This window comes from Osmerus eperlanus, chromosome 1 (assembly GCF_963692335.1).
Source record: "Osmerus eperlanus chromosome 1, fOsmEpe2.1, whole genome shotgun sequence".
Taxonomy (NCBI): domain Eukaryota; kingdom Metazoa; phylum Chordata; class Actinopteri; order Osmeriformes; family Osmeridae; genus Osmerus; species Osmerus eperlanus.
Window position 1 is genome coordinate 5,842,870 of NC_085018.1, and position 18,214 is coordinate 5,861,083.

At 44.8% G+C, this 18,214-nt stretch overlaps 1 protein-coding gene across 3 annotated transcripts in view; it reads right to left on the reverse strand.

Moving 5' to 3' along the window:
• LOC134016951 (plexin-A1-like) overlaps nt 1-18,214 on the reverse strand; it is a 165,308-nt gene that overhangs the window by 11,485 nt on the left and 135,609 nt on the right. For 2 of the 3 annotated variants that reach the window (XM_062456207.1, XM_062456200.1), the window contains exons 14-23: nt 16,125-16,248; nt 15,594-15,730; nt 13,313-13,480; nt 11,486-11,579; nt 10,375-10,611; nt 8,582-8,725; nt 6,861-7,095; nt 4,401-4,549; nt 2,731-2,987; nt 383-449 (exon numbers count right to left, since the gene is read on the reverse strand). In XM_062456207.1, coding sequence (XP_062312191.1) covers nt 383-449; nt 2,731-2,987; nt 4,401-4,549; nt 6,861-7,095; nt 8,582-8,725; nt 10,375-10,611; nt 11,486-11,579; nt 13,313-13,480; nt 15,594-15,730; nt 16,125-16,248 — 1,612 coding nt within the window. The remainder of the gene's footprint in view (nt 1-382; nt 450-2,730; nt 2,988-4,400; nt 4,550-6,860; nt 7,096-8,581; nt 8,726-10,374; nt 10,612-11,485; nt 11,580-13,312; nt 13,481-15,593; nt 15,731-16,124; nt 16,249-18,214) is intronic. The other variant, XM_062456214.1, reaches the window with a different exon arrangement.

Sequence of the window (18,214 nt, forward strand, 5' to 3'; positions counted from 1 at the left end):
CTTCACACACTCCCACCCTGTCAGAAAAAGGACCACCAAGTGAGAAAAGAGAGGTTTGTACAACAGGCTACACTGATGCAAACTGCGGTTGTAACAAACCATGGCTGAAGACCAATTCCTGAAACATCGGTGCAGCTATAAAACCTCCAGAAGCGACTTAAGAGACATGAAAGAGGGAAGAAGACGAGGGATGGGTAGTCGCCTACCTTGGCGTTATCTGTTTTTGCAGCTGGGAGCCTGCGATATTTAGCCGAGTGTGTGTGTGTGTGAGTCTCATTTCATCCGCGGCATCCCAATACACCAATGGCATTAGCGCAGCTTGCTTAAAAAGCTTGTGTTGGACGGCATGTGTGTGCTTGCATGTGTGTCGCGGAGGACTTGCCTTGAGGAACTTGTACAGGAGGAAGGTGAACCAGTTGGTGAGCATCTTCTCAGCCACTGACTCAGTCCTAGGAGAGTATTGACCGAGAGGGAGATAGAGTTAGGTTGGGAGATGGTACGAAGGGTGGAGAAAGAAAAAAAGGAATTAAAAAAGGAAACATTTGGGAGATACAATAAAAGTCGGGCAGCAGGACCATCAAGACTGTAGGAGGAAAAGAAAAAGAAAATAAATCTTCTAAAGCCAACAGCCTTGAATAAAAAAAAAATATTCAGGCTCATGGTGCTAAGGAACTTCAGGTTTCAAATGGCTTGTTGTGGCTTGTTCTCAAGCAAGACAAGAGTAAACCAAGGCACCTTCAGCAGCAAGAACCACGCAAACTTTTGGTGGGAAACAGTATTTAACACGCTTGCAACTTCAAAGAGCATACATGAAATAATTCAACATTGCACAGTTACCCTGCAAACACTCTCCTCCTACCTACCCCCCCCCCCCCTACACAAACAAATTGACTTGAATAACAAACCCCCTCATTTAGATTCTTTCTCTGTGTTTCTGTGTTTCCTTGTCCTCTCACTCCTTCTCAAAGCAAAACCCACCAATCTTAATTATAAAAAAATTATATATTTATGGCAATTAGTATACTTTGCTACCTTCTCTCGTTAATCAAAAACCTGGAGCACAATAAAGGAAACCTCACAAAAGGTTTGCCCCCACCACCACCAGAAAACAGACTAATTAAAACCCATTGTAATTAACGGACTATATTACATCTAATTTGTTAAACAGCTACAAAAAAGGGAGTCGGTGCTGAGGCAATGTGAGGAAAGGGACGTAAGGGAAAAATAGTTTGTTTTTCTCTCTTTCACACACACACACACAATCCCTCTCCTTCTTCATCAATCCTTTTTTAGCATCGAAGCTCCAAAGCCTACTTAATTATACATTCCCTTAGACTGTGTTTACTCTTCAGAGGAAGATGAATTCAATGATGTAGGCTTTGCTATACTGGCGTTGAGGTCGGGCTAGTGGGTTAGTGGGTTGGTTGAAAGTGGGCCGTGTCCCTACAGCTTCAGCTCGTTCCCATTCCCCCCTCTCTCTTTCTAGACAATTAACAACATGGGGCAAAGTTAAGTCACTTATTGGTGTATTTAAAGAGGGGCATGACGTATGTTTATAGTGGTCTGAGAGTAAAACGTGTATTAAATTAAATATTTACACAGAGATTTAACAATTAGGAATTTATCAGAAATGTCTTTCATGGCTTGTCACTGTTAATCAGTGGAATAAGAGGAACGAGAACAGAAACATGCACCTGAATATAACACAACATTTAGTGTGTTTGCCTTTTGTAGCTGCTCCAGGCTAGTTAGCATAGTAGGGAAGCATGTGTGTCGTGTCTGAACACCTTAGGGGGGAGATTTGTAGCGATGTGCAGACATCTTGCTGCAGACGATCTGAAAGTAATTTATATGATTCGATTTTAATTAAATATCTCTGATGAGGAGGGGGATAACTTTTTTATTGTTTAATGTATAAATTCCCATGTATTTAGAGACATCCATTTTATCAGAGTTCCTTTTTTGTATTTAGCTGTTTCGGTTACCTTATGTATGTGGCCATCTCCCTCCTCTGTCCCATATCCCTCCCCTCTCTCTCTCCGTCTACCTCCCTGTGTCCCTCCCGGTCTGCCTATATGTCTAACTACCTGTCTAACTATCAGTCTACCTACCAGTCTACCTACCATTCTACCTACCAGTCTACCTACCAGTCTACCTACCAGTATACCTACCAGTCTACCTACCAGTCTAACTACCTGTCTACCTACCTGTCTCTCTCCCTATGCAAACAAAAGGTCACCCTTGAGGTTCTCCAAAGAATATTACCCTACATATCTGTCTCTCCCTCAACCTACCCACCCCCCTCTCATGCGCACTCTCTTAATCCCTACATCTTTCTCTCCTCGTCATGTCTCTCTTGCCTGTCTACTGTTCCTATGGGGGCACATGTGTGCTCAAGGGTATAATCTGCTTTGACACAGACAGGCCTGAAAGGGAGGAGAGGAATGAGGAAGGAGATGGGGAGACTGAGGAGGGCGGTAAAGGTTTGCGCTCACCCCACGCCTCCGCCAGATCCCAAGAACAGCCACTATCCTCTACAGCTAAGCCCCTATGGGCCACATCCAAAACATTTTCCTTCTTTTCTTCATTCATCCATCCCCTCACAGTTTTTTTGTTTAGCTTGTTTCAAAACCATACAAAGAAATTATTCAAAATGGTCACCGGTTGCCAAATAGTTGTTAATCTCATGGTACTTCACACAACACTATGGACGAACAACATCACACCCACCTTCTAAGGAGTAGCTTGGGGTGGTTCTTGCTCTCCAGGTTCTTGTCGATGAGGTCGGAGAGCAGCTGTTTGAGGACCCCCGTGGCGTACTCCATCTCGCCCTGCAGTGCCGTCATGATGAGGGACGCCACATTGCCGCGGTCGCGCATGGAGAAGGAGCGCTGGGCCTCCAGCGTGCGGATGAAGGTGAGCAGGAAGTGCTTCTTGGTGAGGAGCTGGCCGAACAGCGTTAGTGCCTTCTCCACGTTGGCCTGGACCTGGGGAGCGGACGGAGGGAAGGCATAGGGATGGAAACACAGGGAAAAGGAGGGAAGGGAAGGAGGGGATCGGTAGGTCAATACAGTTGTGAGGTGGCAAACGAGCATGGTGAGCGTCGAGTACAAGTGAAAGATGAATCCCGAACTCATGCACCAAACACGGTGTCCAATAGATCTGGTAGCTTGTGTGAAACAGCTGCGGGACTTGAGTACAGTCTCTCAAATGTACATACAAATAAACTTCCCACTCTCTCTCCCGCTAACTTTTCCCTCTCACATTTCTCTCTTTTCTATCCCCCTCTAGTCAAACGGAGAGCCTGGCTCCTTTGAGAGAAGCGAGGGGTGACAGCACAGTAGGAAGGTGAACCTTAGAGTCTAATAAGAAATTGATCTGACTGCTACAGAAGCCAAGCTCCTCTGATTGCATAGGAGGTACAAATAAAAATCCAATGCTGTGTGTGGTCTCCGTATCTATCTATCTTTCCCTTTCTCCTTCCCTCTCCCATCCTTTCTCTCTCAATCTCTCCCTCTCTCCCCCACACACAGAAATACTGTTCATACTGGTACTGTAGATATATCTTCATGCAGTACACATGTTCCTTAACAATGGAAAATCACCTATCGCTGACAACATACATGCACCAAAGAAGATAATACATCCCATGTGTCTATGTGTGAAAGCAAGCCTGTAAGCTTGAGCCACATGCATGAGTGTGTATGCCACGTGTGTACGTGTATGTGTATAATAGTATTTCAATGTTCATTGCTACATAGGGTGTATATTGCTTGCTATCCTGTCATCGCTCTGCGCAGTGATAGATCTATCATTCCTCTTGAGGGATGAAGAGAGTGGAATGGAGGAGAGGAGTGTTTCATTGGAACGTGCAAGTGTTTTATTTTTTCAGGCCTTGAACCTGCTAGCTGTTGTAGAAGCAATCTATCAGTTCTACGGAGTGTTACTGTAGAAGTATTTTTTTGTTCGGACAAGACAAGACGAGGGAGTGTTGGCCCCAGGTGGTATTACCTGACCATGTCAATGAAAACACTGGTCATGGTCCTAAATACAATTTGAAATAATTTATTTTCTTGATTTAGCGTTTGCTTGAGACTGCTTGCTGTGTAAGTTCTGGGGTATACAGCTCTAGGGAACTAACTTTTGGTTCCACAGTGCCATTTATAAACAATTATGCACTGCATAATGCAATTAATTTTAAATATTGAAAATGTATAAAATAGAGCATAGCAGAGACATAAGCCATCTATGTGATCTGTGGAAAAGAGATTCTCCTTGGCCTTAGTAACTCATCTTCACTAACCTAAAACCTTTACGACTGGCCACTCCTGAACCCAACCTCATTGTCAAACCCAGCTGTCGAAGGTCTCTGTGCCATAGCGTGCGTGTGTGCTACTGACCCGTACCTCCATCTCCTTGAGCACGGGGTGGTCCTCAATGCCAGGGAAGAGGACCCTCATGGCGTAGGTGCGGTAGTCCAGGAACGGGATGCCAGCTCCGTCTAACTCCTGGGTCAGCTCGTGGATATCTGTCTGCAGCTCAGCAAATGCTGTCAGGGACAAAAAATTCTAATTAGAACAGTGAAAAATGAGGTAAACAGTAAAAGAACAGTAGAAGAAAACAATGAAAGAAGATTTACATGAGTCTGATTTCCAATATAGGAAAATCCTTTACAGGTCAGAAAGAGCCATTAACAGTACCTCGCAAAGCTGAACACTGATCTACCTCGGGTTATATTTGCTTCTCCTTTAAGGCTCTGGTAGGATAGTCTGGTATAGGCTGACAGACCTGTCGGGCCCATCAGATGCAACTCAGTTTCAATGTTGCACCAGCCATGACACGCACAGACACGCCCACTCCACTCAAGAGCACAGCGGACCCAGCAGTGCCAACACCATGCATTCGACTGTGAATCATGTGTTTTTTTCCTGTCAACAAGTGTTTGTAATGCGACGCAATGCATGTGTGGTGGAACCCCTGTACCATATTCCCTTTCCATATTTTTCTTTTTTTATAACATTTTATACTTACAGACCAATCATCACCTTTATAGTTAGTAAAGAACAGGTTAACACTCTTTCCTTCAGAGAAAAAGTGTGTGTGTATGCATGCATGTATAATTTAGAATAGCAAGACCCCCATGAACAAATAATGAAAAACTCTGACTAACAGATGGTTTGTGTCACATCATCTCTCTTTCTTTCCTTCTCTCCCCACAAGGAGCTTTCTCTGAGGTCACACTCCTCTACCTTTCTCTCTCTCTCCCTCCCTCTACCTCTCTCGATCCATCTCTCTCCTTGACTTCCATCTTGCCCTCTATCCATCTCTCCCATAGGTGTGTATCTTTAATCAGTTTCTCCCTATTTCTCTTTTTTTCCTGCCCCTCTATACATTTATTTCCAATACCCCTATCCATCTCTCCTCTCTCCCTCTATCCCTTTATCCATCTCTCCTTGAATCCTCTCTCTTCTCTCCCATGAATCCACCTCTACTCATTCACCTTCATCTATTCCCCCCTCCTTTTTGCTCTCTGCTCTTCTACCTTTACGCATCTCTCCATCTGTTTATCTTGTGCTCTTTCCCCTTACCCTTACATCAGCCCCCCCCAACCCACTGCCACCCCTATCTACCTCTCCCTCCTCTCCTCCATCTGAGCATTCAGACTGTGTTGACAGTGGGGGACAGACAAGGCTGTGACCCTCCGGACTGAGCAACACTAGACTCAGTGACCAAACAGTCCTGTCTGTGTGTGTGCATGTGCAGTGTGTGTATGTATGTGTGTGTGTGCTCATGAATCTTGTGTGTCCATGGAACAGACCACAGTGGCATGCGCATAACACATAGATGGAGTTACTTGTAAACAACACTGTGAAAAGGTGCTTTAAACAAAGCCCTATCCATTGAGAAAGAACAAGATATACCAGCGATATTAGTATTGTTTGTTGCTGATCAGGTGTTGTTGGTGTTAACAGCATAGGTTAAGGCTTAGTGCTGCGGAGAAGGAGGATGAATGTCAATAAAAAGCATAATGTATGGCTTTCTAAATCAACCCAGCCACTCTCTTTCACTCAGTTTTTTCCATGTCTACTGGGCTCCCTCGTTCTTTTGCTGTCTAGCTCTCTATTTTTCTCTCTTTACACCAACAAACAACTGACAGCTTCACTATACTCCCTCTGGATAGAGCACGTCTGCTAAACATATAAATGTTAATGTGAGGCAATGCAGCTGCACCCTCCCTCCCTCCGCTCTTTTACCCATTCCTGCCTGTGTCTCACTATGCAGCTCTTCCCACCTTATTCTCTCTTCTGCCCACTTTCCCCCCGCAGACCCATCCCTATCTGTCTCTCTATTCCTCCCTTTCTCCCTCCATCCCTCCCTGAGGAGCAGAAAGGCCAGCCAGGCAGACCTCGCACAGGGAGAAACCCAACATCTGGTGGAGGGCCCTGATCAAAGTGTTCATCTGGAAACCCACCAAGAGGAACCAAAGAACAGCAGGGGGGAGGCAGCTCATAGGGAGAGAGGGAGAGAGACATCCGTGAGAGAACGAGGTAAAGAGAGAAGGGGGAGAGTTTCGAAAAGCGATAGAGAAGGCAAAGGAGGACAGCGAGACAAAGAGGACAAAAGAGAGCGGAGGGGAATATGGAAGAAGGGTGGAAGAAGGGTGGGTGGAAAGGAGGAAAGGAAGAGAGAGAACTAAAGATGGGGAGCAATAAGGAAGTCACAGGAAGGGAGGACACCGGATGAAGAGAGAGAGATACCCTAGATAAACTTCAGAGAGAGAGAGACCAAGCACAGCAACACATTCCGTAAGAGGTTCTCCTCCCTGTGTTGAGATTGCAGCGTTCCAAAAACACCCTTACCCTCCTTGCACTCCAGGGCCACCCTGGACTCCAGGTTGTCCATCTGAAGCTGCAGGCGCTTAAGGGTGCGGTCGGCATCCCGCGACTTCCTCTTATAGGCTATGAGCACCACAATAATGACCAGTAGGAGAAGGCCGCCACCACCTCCAATGCCAATGATGGCAGGTAGGGTGAGGAGACTGTCAGAGTAGATCTGGAGTGTCCCGGGAGAGTGCTCAAAGCCCCCCACTTTTACCTGGAGTGGAAAACACACACACACACACACGTGTTTAGTAAGTATAGTAAGTAAGTTGTATCATATGGTCAATGTCTATTTAGATAATGTTCACACTATCGTTTTCACATGTATGATTAGTAGGATACCCTCTACTTTTTCACATGACATTGTTTTCTTCCCCCAGCAGGAGCAGCAACACAGCACCACCAAACAAGCTGTCAACAGTTCATGCTAACACTAGCTGCGAGCTAGCGGGCTTGTTTGCTACATTATAGATAGATGGTGTGTGTAGCAGCAAGGAGGATACCCTGCTGGCCATTAAACACGCACACATTTATTAGCATAGCTGAATACACTGTACCCACGATACCAAACACTTTATAGAATAATAAGACAACAAAGTGATCCACAAAATATACACATTGCTTTATTTAAAAACGTTTGCACACAACATTAACAAAATAAATGGCACCTCAAAACTAGCACACAAGGGGTAAACTGTGCCAGGTTCACCCTTGATATGTAGGTCACACAAACTAACATCTGTGCCCTCAGGCTCCACCTCCAGTTTGGGGCTTCCGCAACGCCACAACAACAGAAGGGTTATATTATATCAATTCAAACCAGCACCAGATCCCCTGACACATAGAAAATAAGGCTATATGGCCACGAATGCACTGTGATTTCTTAGTCTTTTTTGTTGTCTTTTTTTACCAGCCTATATCTATAAAGCGCATACGTATAACCGAGGGACTGTAAAAAATTGATATGGGGGCCTTTTTCACCCACAGGCCATTCTGGCCTGCACTGAATACCAATACCATTCAAATCCCTGCAGAGAGGGAAGGCAAGGAGAATGCTAATTTTTCAATAGGTTCGCAGTGCCGAGGCAAGGAACGCGGCCAACGTAGCGATAGAAGACACATCCTTGTACGTGTGTGTGAGCCCCATATATGGCTTTGTATGTGAATGGCAAGCGAATATAGTGCATTGGGGAGAATTGGCTTAGTCCATGAGAAAAAGGGTGTGTACGCCAAAGAGGGAGAAGAGTCAGAGGATGAAGGAGGAGTAAAAGGGAACATAGCGACAAATACATCAAGCACAGGAAATAAATTACACCTGAATATGGAGAGCTTCAGAGGAGGATAAGTAACAAACAGAAAACAGGTAGAGTAGAAAAAAGGAAAGAGTAACTGAAATTGTATGCAGACATGGGGGGGGGGGTATTCTGTAACTATAGAGTAAAAGTGATATGATCTGCTATAACAGTGTAACAGTTTATTCTATGACGTTTGTATGTTCATAAGTGTAGGTATAGTACAAATTTGTGCGAGTCTGGACTCACAAGTGTATGTGTATATGCACGTAGACTGTGCCCATAAACACAAGTGGAGGCACATATTCTTTACATGCACAAGTATAAGCACATCGTAAGGGTAGGAACGAGTGGAAGCTTCAAGTGCAGGACAACAAACAAAGTAAGAAGAGTAGGGGTTTTACTCACGGTGACTTTGTGTTCTCCAGTCAGGTTGGGCCATTCACAGAGCAGCTGGCTTTCAGACAGGGTGAGGGCACAGGGTGTGTCCCCAATCAACACGGTATAGTTCAGCCTGGAGTTCCCCGGAGCCGCCGGGATCAAGTTCTTTCCCTAGAGAGAGAAGTTCCACACAGCTTTAACACTCGTGCCAAACCATAAAAATACAATGACACACACATTTGTACACGCACACATATGCAACAAGCAGACTATTGCAAGCATATCTTCCCGACCGTGTTTGTAGGCTCAGGTAAAACAACTCCCATCAAGTGTCACATTCAAGAGTACGTTCCACCCATACTTTATTTTACCAGACATTACTATCCACCTCACCTGTAGTCTGTGGATTGCAGACTATCTCCGAGAGGGATTAGGGTTTGGTGTCATCTAGTTCAGCCTAAAACGGACGCATACCTCCCTACACACATTCTGTCTTGTTGGTTGAGGTGGAACCAATTAGGAAGGGAGGGGGGGGGTAAATAGAAAGCCTCTAAACATCCCAACCACCCACAACAGTTCCCTTTACCCATAAGGCTTCGCAGGGGGGAGGGAATTAATTGCTTGGAAAAATCTGATGCACATCTACTTTAGCTGTAATTATTGAATAAGATGCTGAATATTTTCCCTGCCTTCAGCTTCATTCCTGTGCCTTTTGAGCTTCTCTGCACATGGAAAATGCCAGAATCAAAGGTTCAATTATGGAATTTTTATTTAATGTTGTGCGAGTCACGATTTCTCATTTCCCTAGACCCTTTTTATAGGCTGATGAAAAAAAAGTTTAATTTCCATGAAATAGCGGTGTGATTCTCTTTTTTCTCTCCCTCTCTGAAGTTCAAGAAAAAGGGTGCCATTGCAAAAAAAGTGAGCAGTGAGGGAATGTGTGTTTAAATAAATAAATAAATATATATATATACACACACAGCACTCTGGTTTCAAAAGCATTTGGAAGTGTCTATATCGCAAAAGTAAACATTTGTTCGCATACTCCTTATCTGGATATACGGCTTTATACCAACACCACTTTGCAACCCTTATTTGGCTTTTAAAATACGCTTTCGTTCTATCAGTTCCTATCACTGGCTGAGATTAGGCTGAACCGGGCAGGGCATTTTATAGATGCATTGACTCAAAGTGTTTGGAGGTGGAAAGAAATAGCTCCACCTGCAACAATCTTTGATGGAATCCTTTGAGAGTGAGGGGACAAAGTCATTTGATACATTCCAGACAGTATACTGATGGGTAGGTGGAACACACCATTTGGAGAATGGCTTTTGAAGGTGATGCACAACAAGAATGTTGATCTCCTGCTCCAAAAATGGCTCAATCATCATTTTGATCCTGGAGAGTACAGTACGCTCCATCAGTGCATCCAATTTTTCTGGTGTCCATATTGGACATATGCTCTATCTTAGAGCTCTCATTCTCTCAAGAGGATTCCTCCACCCTGGGGCTTCCTACTGTAAAATAAACCCTATCTAAAAGAAACCTTATCACAGTCCTTTATTTTTCTCTTGCTCTCTGTCATTTCCTTCCTCCACACTGGGGCCCACTCTACAATATCAGCTTTAGACGTTCACCCATATCCTTTCCCCCCCATATAACTCACAATCAATCATGGCCTATATATTCTCTACTATAACCTTTATTTCCACACTCAGTCCATATTCCTACATGGTGGGCCCCTTCAGTATGTGTTCCACCATAGCCCTCCTACACCTCCACCGTGGGGCCTATCTCTCATCTCCATATCGGCCTCTTACCTTGAGGATAAGTGGAGAGCCAGGTTTTAGCTCCATTATACCGGAGAGGCTGAGGGGCTCAAACACAGGGTCGGGGTAGAAGCTGAAGGTCTCGTTGACCACCAGAGTGGAGCGCACGTCGTCCATGATGAAGCCAATCTCGTCAGGGCTGCTGCCTGCCTCGTAGAAGCCCTTCTCTGAGCCGGCCACAGAGGGCGCCAGGCAGACCATGACTGTGTTGTTCAGCACTGTGCAGTTCTGATAGAGAGAGGCATAGAGGGAGCACGAGAGAGAGGCATAGAGGGAGCATGAGAGAGAGGCATAGAGAGAGAGAGAGAGAGAGAGAGAGAGAGAGAGAGGATTACAAACCTACAAACCATGCTTTCTCTTCAAGGGGGAAAAAATATTAAAGTTGGTCTTTGACTATTTTAAAAAGTTGATCTTTTAAGGTTATTTGTTGCTAAGCTAGTATATAAAATGTATTAGAAACACAGCAACAACATGCTGCTGTGTACTCATGGTAGCTACTGTATAACAGACAACAAGTCTTAGTAATAACCGGGCTTTAATCATGGCTGATATAATGACCTTAGTTCCTGTAGACTCCAAAAAAATCAGGTTAGCATCTGAAACGAACACGATATAAACAGCACAGTACGGAATCTGTTGGATATGTTTGAGCTTTTTCATGAATAAGCCTTCAACCTCCCTCCGGCATGTTACTTATCACCGTGCGTTAGCCCCCGCATGCTAACGAGGTTTGAAACCGCACAATGAGACACGGAAACAAACTATGTTTATAGGTCAAAGAAAATGCACATTTAACTGAGGGGACAATGGAAATGAAGGGAATGTTTTCCTCAGGTACAGGGGAAGGGACGACTAGGAGAAAAGGTTATCCCAGCCCCGTAGTGCTAGGTGAGACAGGGATTTGCCAGCACTGGTTTATTGCTGGTTGACATTTCAAAGGTTAACCCACTAAAAAGAGATTCAACATCAAAAGCACACATAAACAGGCTTTAGGCTGAGTGACCGTTAAGTTGTATGTGGGTGTGTCTTTGTGTGTATGTTTGTGTGTATGTTTATGCTTCCCCAGTTTATCAATAACTATTCGTGCAGGTCAAACACTTACATTGACAGACTTGGCTCCCCCATATTTGGCTCTCATCTTTGGCTCTTTGATGGTTGCCAGGTTGGTGCCAGTGATGGTCAAGAGAGTTCCACCACTGTAAGAGAGGAAAATAGCCACAACCAAATTACAAAACTGATCACGGATGAACAGCTCAGTAATGATCTGACACCTGCAAAATGGGCCCATTTGTGTGATATCTTAAAGGTTTATGAAAGATCTCCTCAGAAAATGCACCAGATAACACATACGTTAATATATCTCCTTATTCCAAGGGAAAAATGTACCCTCCAGTCAAAGCATGAATGTTAATGCTACTCTCGCCGTAGAATTTGATACCAATTCATTTTGCTCATTCTCAGGTAATGATAGAAATACAAGTGCCCCTACTTGAATGTTAAAAGCTAATTTTGGCTTCAGGGGAGTGTCATATGTAATTTTTATCCCTGAAATACCTTGCAATAAGTAATTTCCCTCTTCACTTTATTTTTAATGTCAATGTAGTTGGTGTACAGAAACGTCTGCTGTAAATCACCTTGACATCGTTCTGTGGTGTTATTAAGTTATCACTGATACGTAGCGAGGAAACGTATCTCCCTTCCCAATTAATTTGTGGACTAATTTTATTTATTTATTTCAACAGACAAAAGGGACAGACCAGCCAGGCAGAACATCTAGAAATTTGGTGCTATTTCAAAGGGACCAGATGGAGCATGTATCTAGGGAGAAGGGTCTATGCCAACCCCAGGCCTTGTCTGGAGTTCTGGATGGTGTATTTGGGATGTTAAGGTGGTGCGCTAGAAGAAAGATGGAGTGCAAGTCAATGGAACAGTAGTTTGAAGTAGAAGGGGAAAAAACGTGTGTGTGTGGATAGCACTGCATGATTGTAGAAAAAGAACAAAGATTCGGTCTAAAGTGATACTTTAAACTGCATAATATGAGCTTTCTATGCTGAACTGTGGATGTTTACAAGGAAGCTTTAAGTGTCTTATCAAGATTCAGGATGTCGGCAGATGTTGGTGTTTGAAACCATGTATGAAATAAGGTCACTAAGGGGTGCACAAACAAAATTGCTTCGGAGATGTAAGCACAGCTTTCAACTGGCCTAGAGTAGCACTTCCTCCGAGACTAGTGAGAAGCCACCAAACAGGAGGGCAGCAATTAGGCTAAAACTTAATTGTTACACAATAAAAATAAACAATGGATCGAAAGTTTACAGAACAAATAATACTTGAGTAAATGAGTGGCTGTAAGTGAACATTTACGGTACCCCAGTTTCTAGGTCATGCTAGTGAGACCATTAGCATCTCAATCCACTTCCTGCTCTGTACACAACTTGCTGTTTGCTTCCTTGCTCTGTACATTATAGCTTCCTGCTCCATTTAATTTGAATAAGCTAAACAATATTTACAGGCATATCTACCATATCGACAGCACACACAATAAACGGTAAAGAACATTTTGTGAAATAAAATGACTGTCTCAAGCAGGGGCATTTTAAAAGGAACCTAGACATTGAACATGGAAAAAGTTTAAACTCAGACAAGGGATGTGAAGTAACTTGCATAGCACAGGTCTGCCCTTGAAGATTGCCCCCTTCCTTTTACACACATAAATGTCTAAAAAGAAGCAGCACACCCCTTCTTATTACTATTCAATTGATTTGAGCAGGAGGGAAGTCAACAGTGTCATTAAGCAGGTAGCAGAAAGGCTAAGATACTCCAAACACTGGGATTTGTAACTGGTCTCGATGGGCATGAACATGTATTAAAGGTCAGCAGGCCATTCGGCTTCCAGGCGCAGTCTTCGTGCCATCATGTGTCTTCCTACCTGGCGATGCTCCAGTCAGGTTCAATCTTGAGGATGGTGGGGTCGTCCGTGTAGTTGAACTTGACCTCGGGGTTACGCAGCTCGGCGGCATTGATGTCAACCATGACCGGGGTGTTGCCTGTGGTCTGGCCCGTAGGCGTCACACACACTATCTCCCTGGCGGTCCGTCTGAAAGATAAGAGGGTTGATGTGCCATATCAGTGATGCGAGGAGCATGTCATGCACACACATAAAACACAACCACACACACAGGAGTGCACCTACCCACAAACTGACACGCATACAGAAACACACACACTATGTATAAAACAGGAGAGCGTGCCAGCATCTTTCTGGGCCAGCCAACTACGGTTTCATCAGCCCACATTACAGAGGGCTGCTTCAAAGACCTGCTCCCTCCCGCTCCTCCATCTCTCTTTGACGGATTTGGAGAGGCAGAGCACGCCGGTCATCACTATGTGATGCAACTCCCCGCACATACACTCAGCCAGATGTGTGGTGTTGTGAAAGTTTCTGCTGCCGGAAAAAAAACTTTCCACTCTTCTACGGCTCCTTAGACCATTGCTCCTTTGAGGAAATTTGTTTTTTTGTTGATGGCAGAGCAGAGACAGCAAAGACTGGCTGATTCATATCTAGGAGTAACTATGCGTGTGCGTATGTATATGTGAACATTTGTAAGTACATGTTTGTTGCATGGACAGATGAATAGGCCTGCGTTGCCTGCGTTGCCGTGATATTACAGTCACTCTGCGTATATCTAGACAATACACAATGCGTGTACACTACTCTGCACATAAATTCGTTGTCTGTGGTGAAAATCAAGCTTTGGGAGAGACATAAGAGGGATGGGAATAGAGGGAGGGATGGAGGGGGTGAGGGATGGAGACAAACATTCTATTGATACACCTGCATCTCTGGAGGAACTAAGTGGAAGGCAAACATTAACCAGGGATAGTTTTATCTTTATTTTTTTTGCCCAGCGTGTCCCTGTTGTCTCATAAGAAGCAATTTTGATGCCCAGTCTTTCAGTGGGCCTTTGCTGAAAAGGTGTGCACAGAGAAGCGAGACGGGGGGGAAAAAAAAGAGGAAAAAAAAAGAAAAACAAGCAGAGGTTTTTGGCATTCCGCTTGTGTCACGTTGCCACGGAAACAGTTCTCACAGCACTCGGGTGGCGCTCATTCCCACTGCATGCCGTATATATTTTGACAAGGTTGTTGTCCACCACCACAAAGAGAATAGGAGACAGAGGGAGAGAGAGAAATTGAGGTAAAGAGAGAACAAGAGAAAGAGAGAGAGAAACAGAGGTAGGGAGCGAAAGAGAAAAAGAAAAGTGGTTGCAGAGGGAGATAAGGGGATGAATGACTTGGGTAAATAGGCTTTGATTAAAGCGGTGGCCTGCCTGAATGCTAAGACAAAAAAAAAAAACACATGAGTGGGATGTTTCTTCTACACTGTGAGGTACGGAGATAAACCATGGTGACCGCTGTGACAGACTGCTGCCAGCGGGTACGCCAGGCCGGTAAAGAAGAGGTCCTTTGTTTGCCATGGGTACATCTCAATAATCAAACGTAGCACCCTTTTCTTGAGGCTTTTCCATTGATTAACAAAAAAATGCCTGACAAAAGATTCTGCTTGAGCGCTGTGATCACGGGTTGTGTGCACAATCTGTGCACCTGAAGAACGCAGAGGGATCTTAGCTCGCCATGCAGCGGTGCCACACATCCGGTGACTCATACCGCACACATGCTGGGTGAATTCACACATGGCTTTACAAACAAACCCGATTGTATGAAACCTTGACTGGATATGACAGTAGTTCGATTTGTAGGACAACCGGTACACTGGTACACTTCGAAAAGGGCTTTCTATTCACTGCTTTCACTCTCTATTTCGGAGAACAAAATCCCTGAAAGGGGATATGTTGTTTTTTGGGGGGGGTGTTGACATATTCTAAGCAGTGAGTCATACCTACCCCACCGCCATACGAGAGCACGTATTGACAATTGTCAATTGTCAAACTGCGAGGCTGGCAGCATTCTTGCCCACTACATAAACCGATGATTGGCAGTATTGCACATAATGTTTAAATGTAGTTTAACACTGAAATATAGACAGTACTTATCAAGAAACAAATAGATATCCAGTATATACCTGCAGAAACAATCAAATGATCTATATCTGTGTCTGGCTGTTTACGCCTATTATCCATATCCACAAAACAAAGACCCCCCCCAAAAAAGGAGCAATGCTTAAAATCGACAAATAAAATGTCACCTCTCACCTCTCAAAGTGGCAAGGATGGAGTCCTATCTTGACCATCACAGCGCTTCCTGCGTTGAGGTGGCTCCCCTCAATGGTGATCCTGGTGCCCCCGGAGAGGGGGCCGTTGGAGGGCTGCACTCGCATGAAATATGGAGACTGAGGAGAGACCCAGACAAGACAGAACAGGTAAGTTTGCTTTTTGTCATGTTGTATTCAGGCAATAATGATGTATTGAGATGCATATAAAGATTTAGGCAAACTTAAGATGCTTATAATGGCTGGGTTTCCCAGATTCGTTAAGAAGCTCTTAACGCTAAGAGCTTCTTAAGAGCGTTCTAATAACGCTCTAGAACGCTCTTAGAACGCTCCTAAGAAGCTCTTAGCGTTAAGAGCTTCTTAACGAATCTGGGAAACCCGGCCAATATTGGTTTTTGGAAGGCAATACATTTGTTGTGGTATGGGTGAGATGGATGCAGTGCCATAATCAGGAACCTTAGCTAGCACAGACACTCAAACGGACAAACAGACAGGGACAAACAGATACACTTACCACAAATGTGAAAGCCTTCGGGGAAATGGCTTTGTAGTCCAGGTGTGTGCAGTCCCTCACACACACCTCAACATGAGCTTCCTGAACTCTGTAACCTGTTGCGTCATTCAGCTTACACACAATCCTGATGAAAGGGGAATAGAGTGAAAGAGAGAGGTACAGTTATATAGAAATTTAGGATAGCAGTCTTTTTTATAAAACAAGAAAAGAAGATAAGGGGGGGAAAAAAGAAAGAGGGGGGGCATTTCTAAAAGTCAAAACTACTAAATACTAGCCATTTGAAACACCTTTGACATTACTTATTATTAGGTTATTAGGAATCACTTGAGAGAGAGAGAGAAATAGAGAGAGGAAGCGAGAGCGAAATTGAGAAAAAGATTGAACAAAGTGAGGTGACATCGAGAACTGCATGCCCATAGCCAACCAAATTATCATCCCTGTCCTTGCCCCAGACAATACTACGACTGATAATCACCCCTTGCGCTGCCAGTCACAGTCGCATAGCTGTACCCTAATGAGAGAGCATTTGTGTCCATATCCACTTCACCTGGAGTACGAGGGAGTGGGCGGCTCGATTTTGTCCCTGCATAGGTGCATTAGTGGATATTATAAAACCATAAGCCTTGTACTTGGCCCTGGGCAGTAGGCAGGCCAAACGAAAATCCATTTGAGGAGTGATTGACGATGAGGGGGGGTGTCAGCGGAGGTGGTGGGTAGCCCCCTAGGGCCGAGAGCAGACTCTCGCGGAGAACAGACGGGAGCATGCGCGCACACTCACGCATGCACATAGAGAATGCACACGCACACCTCATGTTTCACTTGCCACAAACACACAGGACTGTTAATTAGCCAGAGAGAACGAATGACAGTGACATAGAGAGAGAGAGAGAGAGAGAGAGAGAGAGAGAGAGAGAGAGAGAGAGAGAGAGAGTAGAGAGAGAGAGAGAGAGGAGAGAGAGAGAGAGAGAGAGAGAGAGAGAGAGAGAGAGAGAGAGAGAGAGAGAGAGAGAGAGAGAGAGAGAGAGAGAGAGAGCGCCAGAGAGAGAGAGAGAGCGCCACAGCATGAGCGAGGAGAGAGCCGGGTTTAAGTGAGAGCGGCTGATGAATTGAACAAGCTCATATCCTACCCATCTATAAGCTCGCCACGTCGATGAGTTATTAACTCGCCCCCTCGCCCCCCCCCCCCACCTCTCATTTTTGTCCTCCCTGCAGGTGACCACGACAACCGCTCTGTTCACTGCAGCGGAACGGCGCTCGCTTGTTATCATTTTGTTTACCTGGCTGTATATGAGCCATGACAAGGGAGGTTAGGACATATCTGGAGATGCAATTGAACAAATGGAGCTTTCTAGCTAGCATCATTAGCACTGAGCTAACACAGTTTAACTGTATGAGGGAAAGAAGCTAGTGTGCGTGTACATTTAGGAAGAGATAGATTGAATCTCTGTCAGGTTTTGATGTGACTACCAGTATCTGTATGAATATTACATTTGCTGCTACTTGAACGTGTGTGCGTGCATGCACTGCCACAGTGCATACGCCTTTATTATACCCACACACCTGTCTCCATAAAGAAACAAGTGTGTGTATGTGCGTTTGACTGTGTGTGAGTACAAAGCCTAAGCTCCACCCAACTCCCCCCTCTCGAAACCTGCTCAAACTGCTGTCTTAGAGACAAGAACGCACGCCCTCCCCTGACCTACAACCCCGCCTGTCAGTTAAGTGGTCTCTGGCCCGCCTCCTTCATTACAGCTGACAGCTGGGGGCGTGGGCAGCCATGATGAGACCCACGCCACCTCTAATCGCTACCTACAGCTTACACCACAGAAAGCATGCCATCGCACCATGGCAACAAGCGAGCGCAGATATGGGGTCGGCAGGGTCAAACGGCAGGAAGTGACGAGCAGTGTGGTTGAGAGGGAGATATTTGAAGATTGGTTTAAATATATTGCATTTCTAAGTAAGATATGTTTTTTCATATTTCAAGATGAGATCATTCGTAGATACTGCAGCGCTTGGTGAGTGATTGACGCGGTTCTCCGTTCTATGAAAGCTAGACAGCAGTTAACTTTAACAAGGTGCAGTTGGCC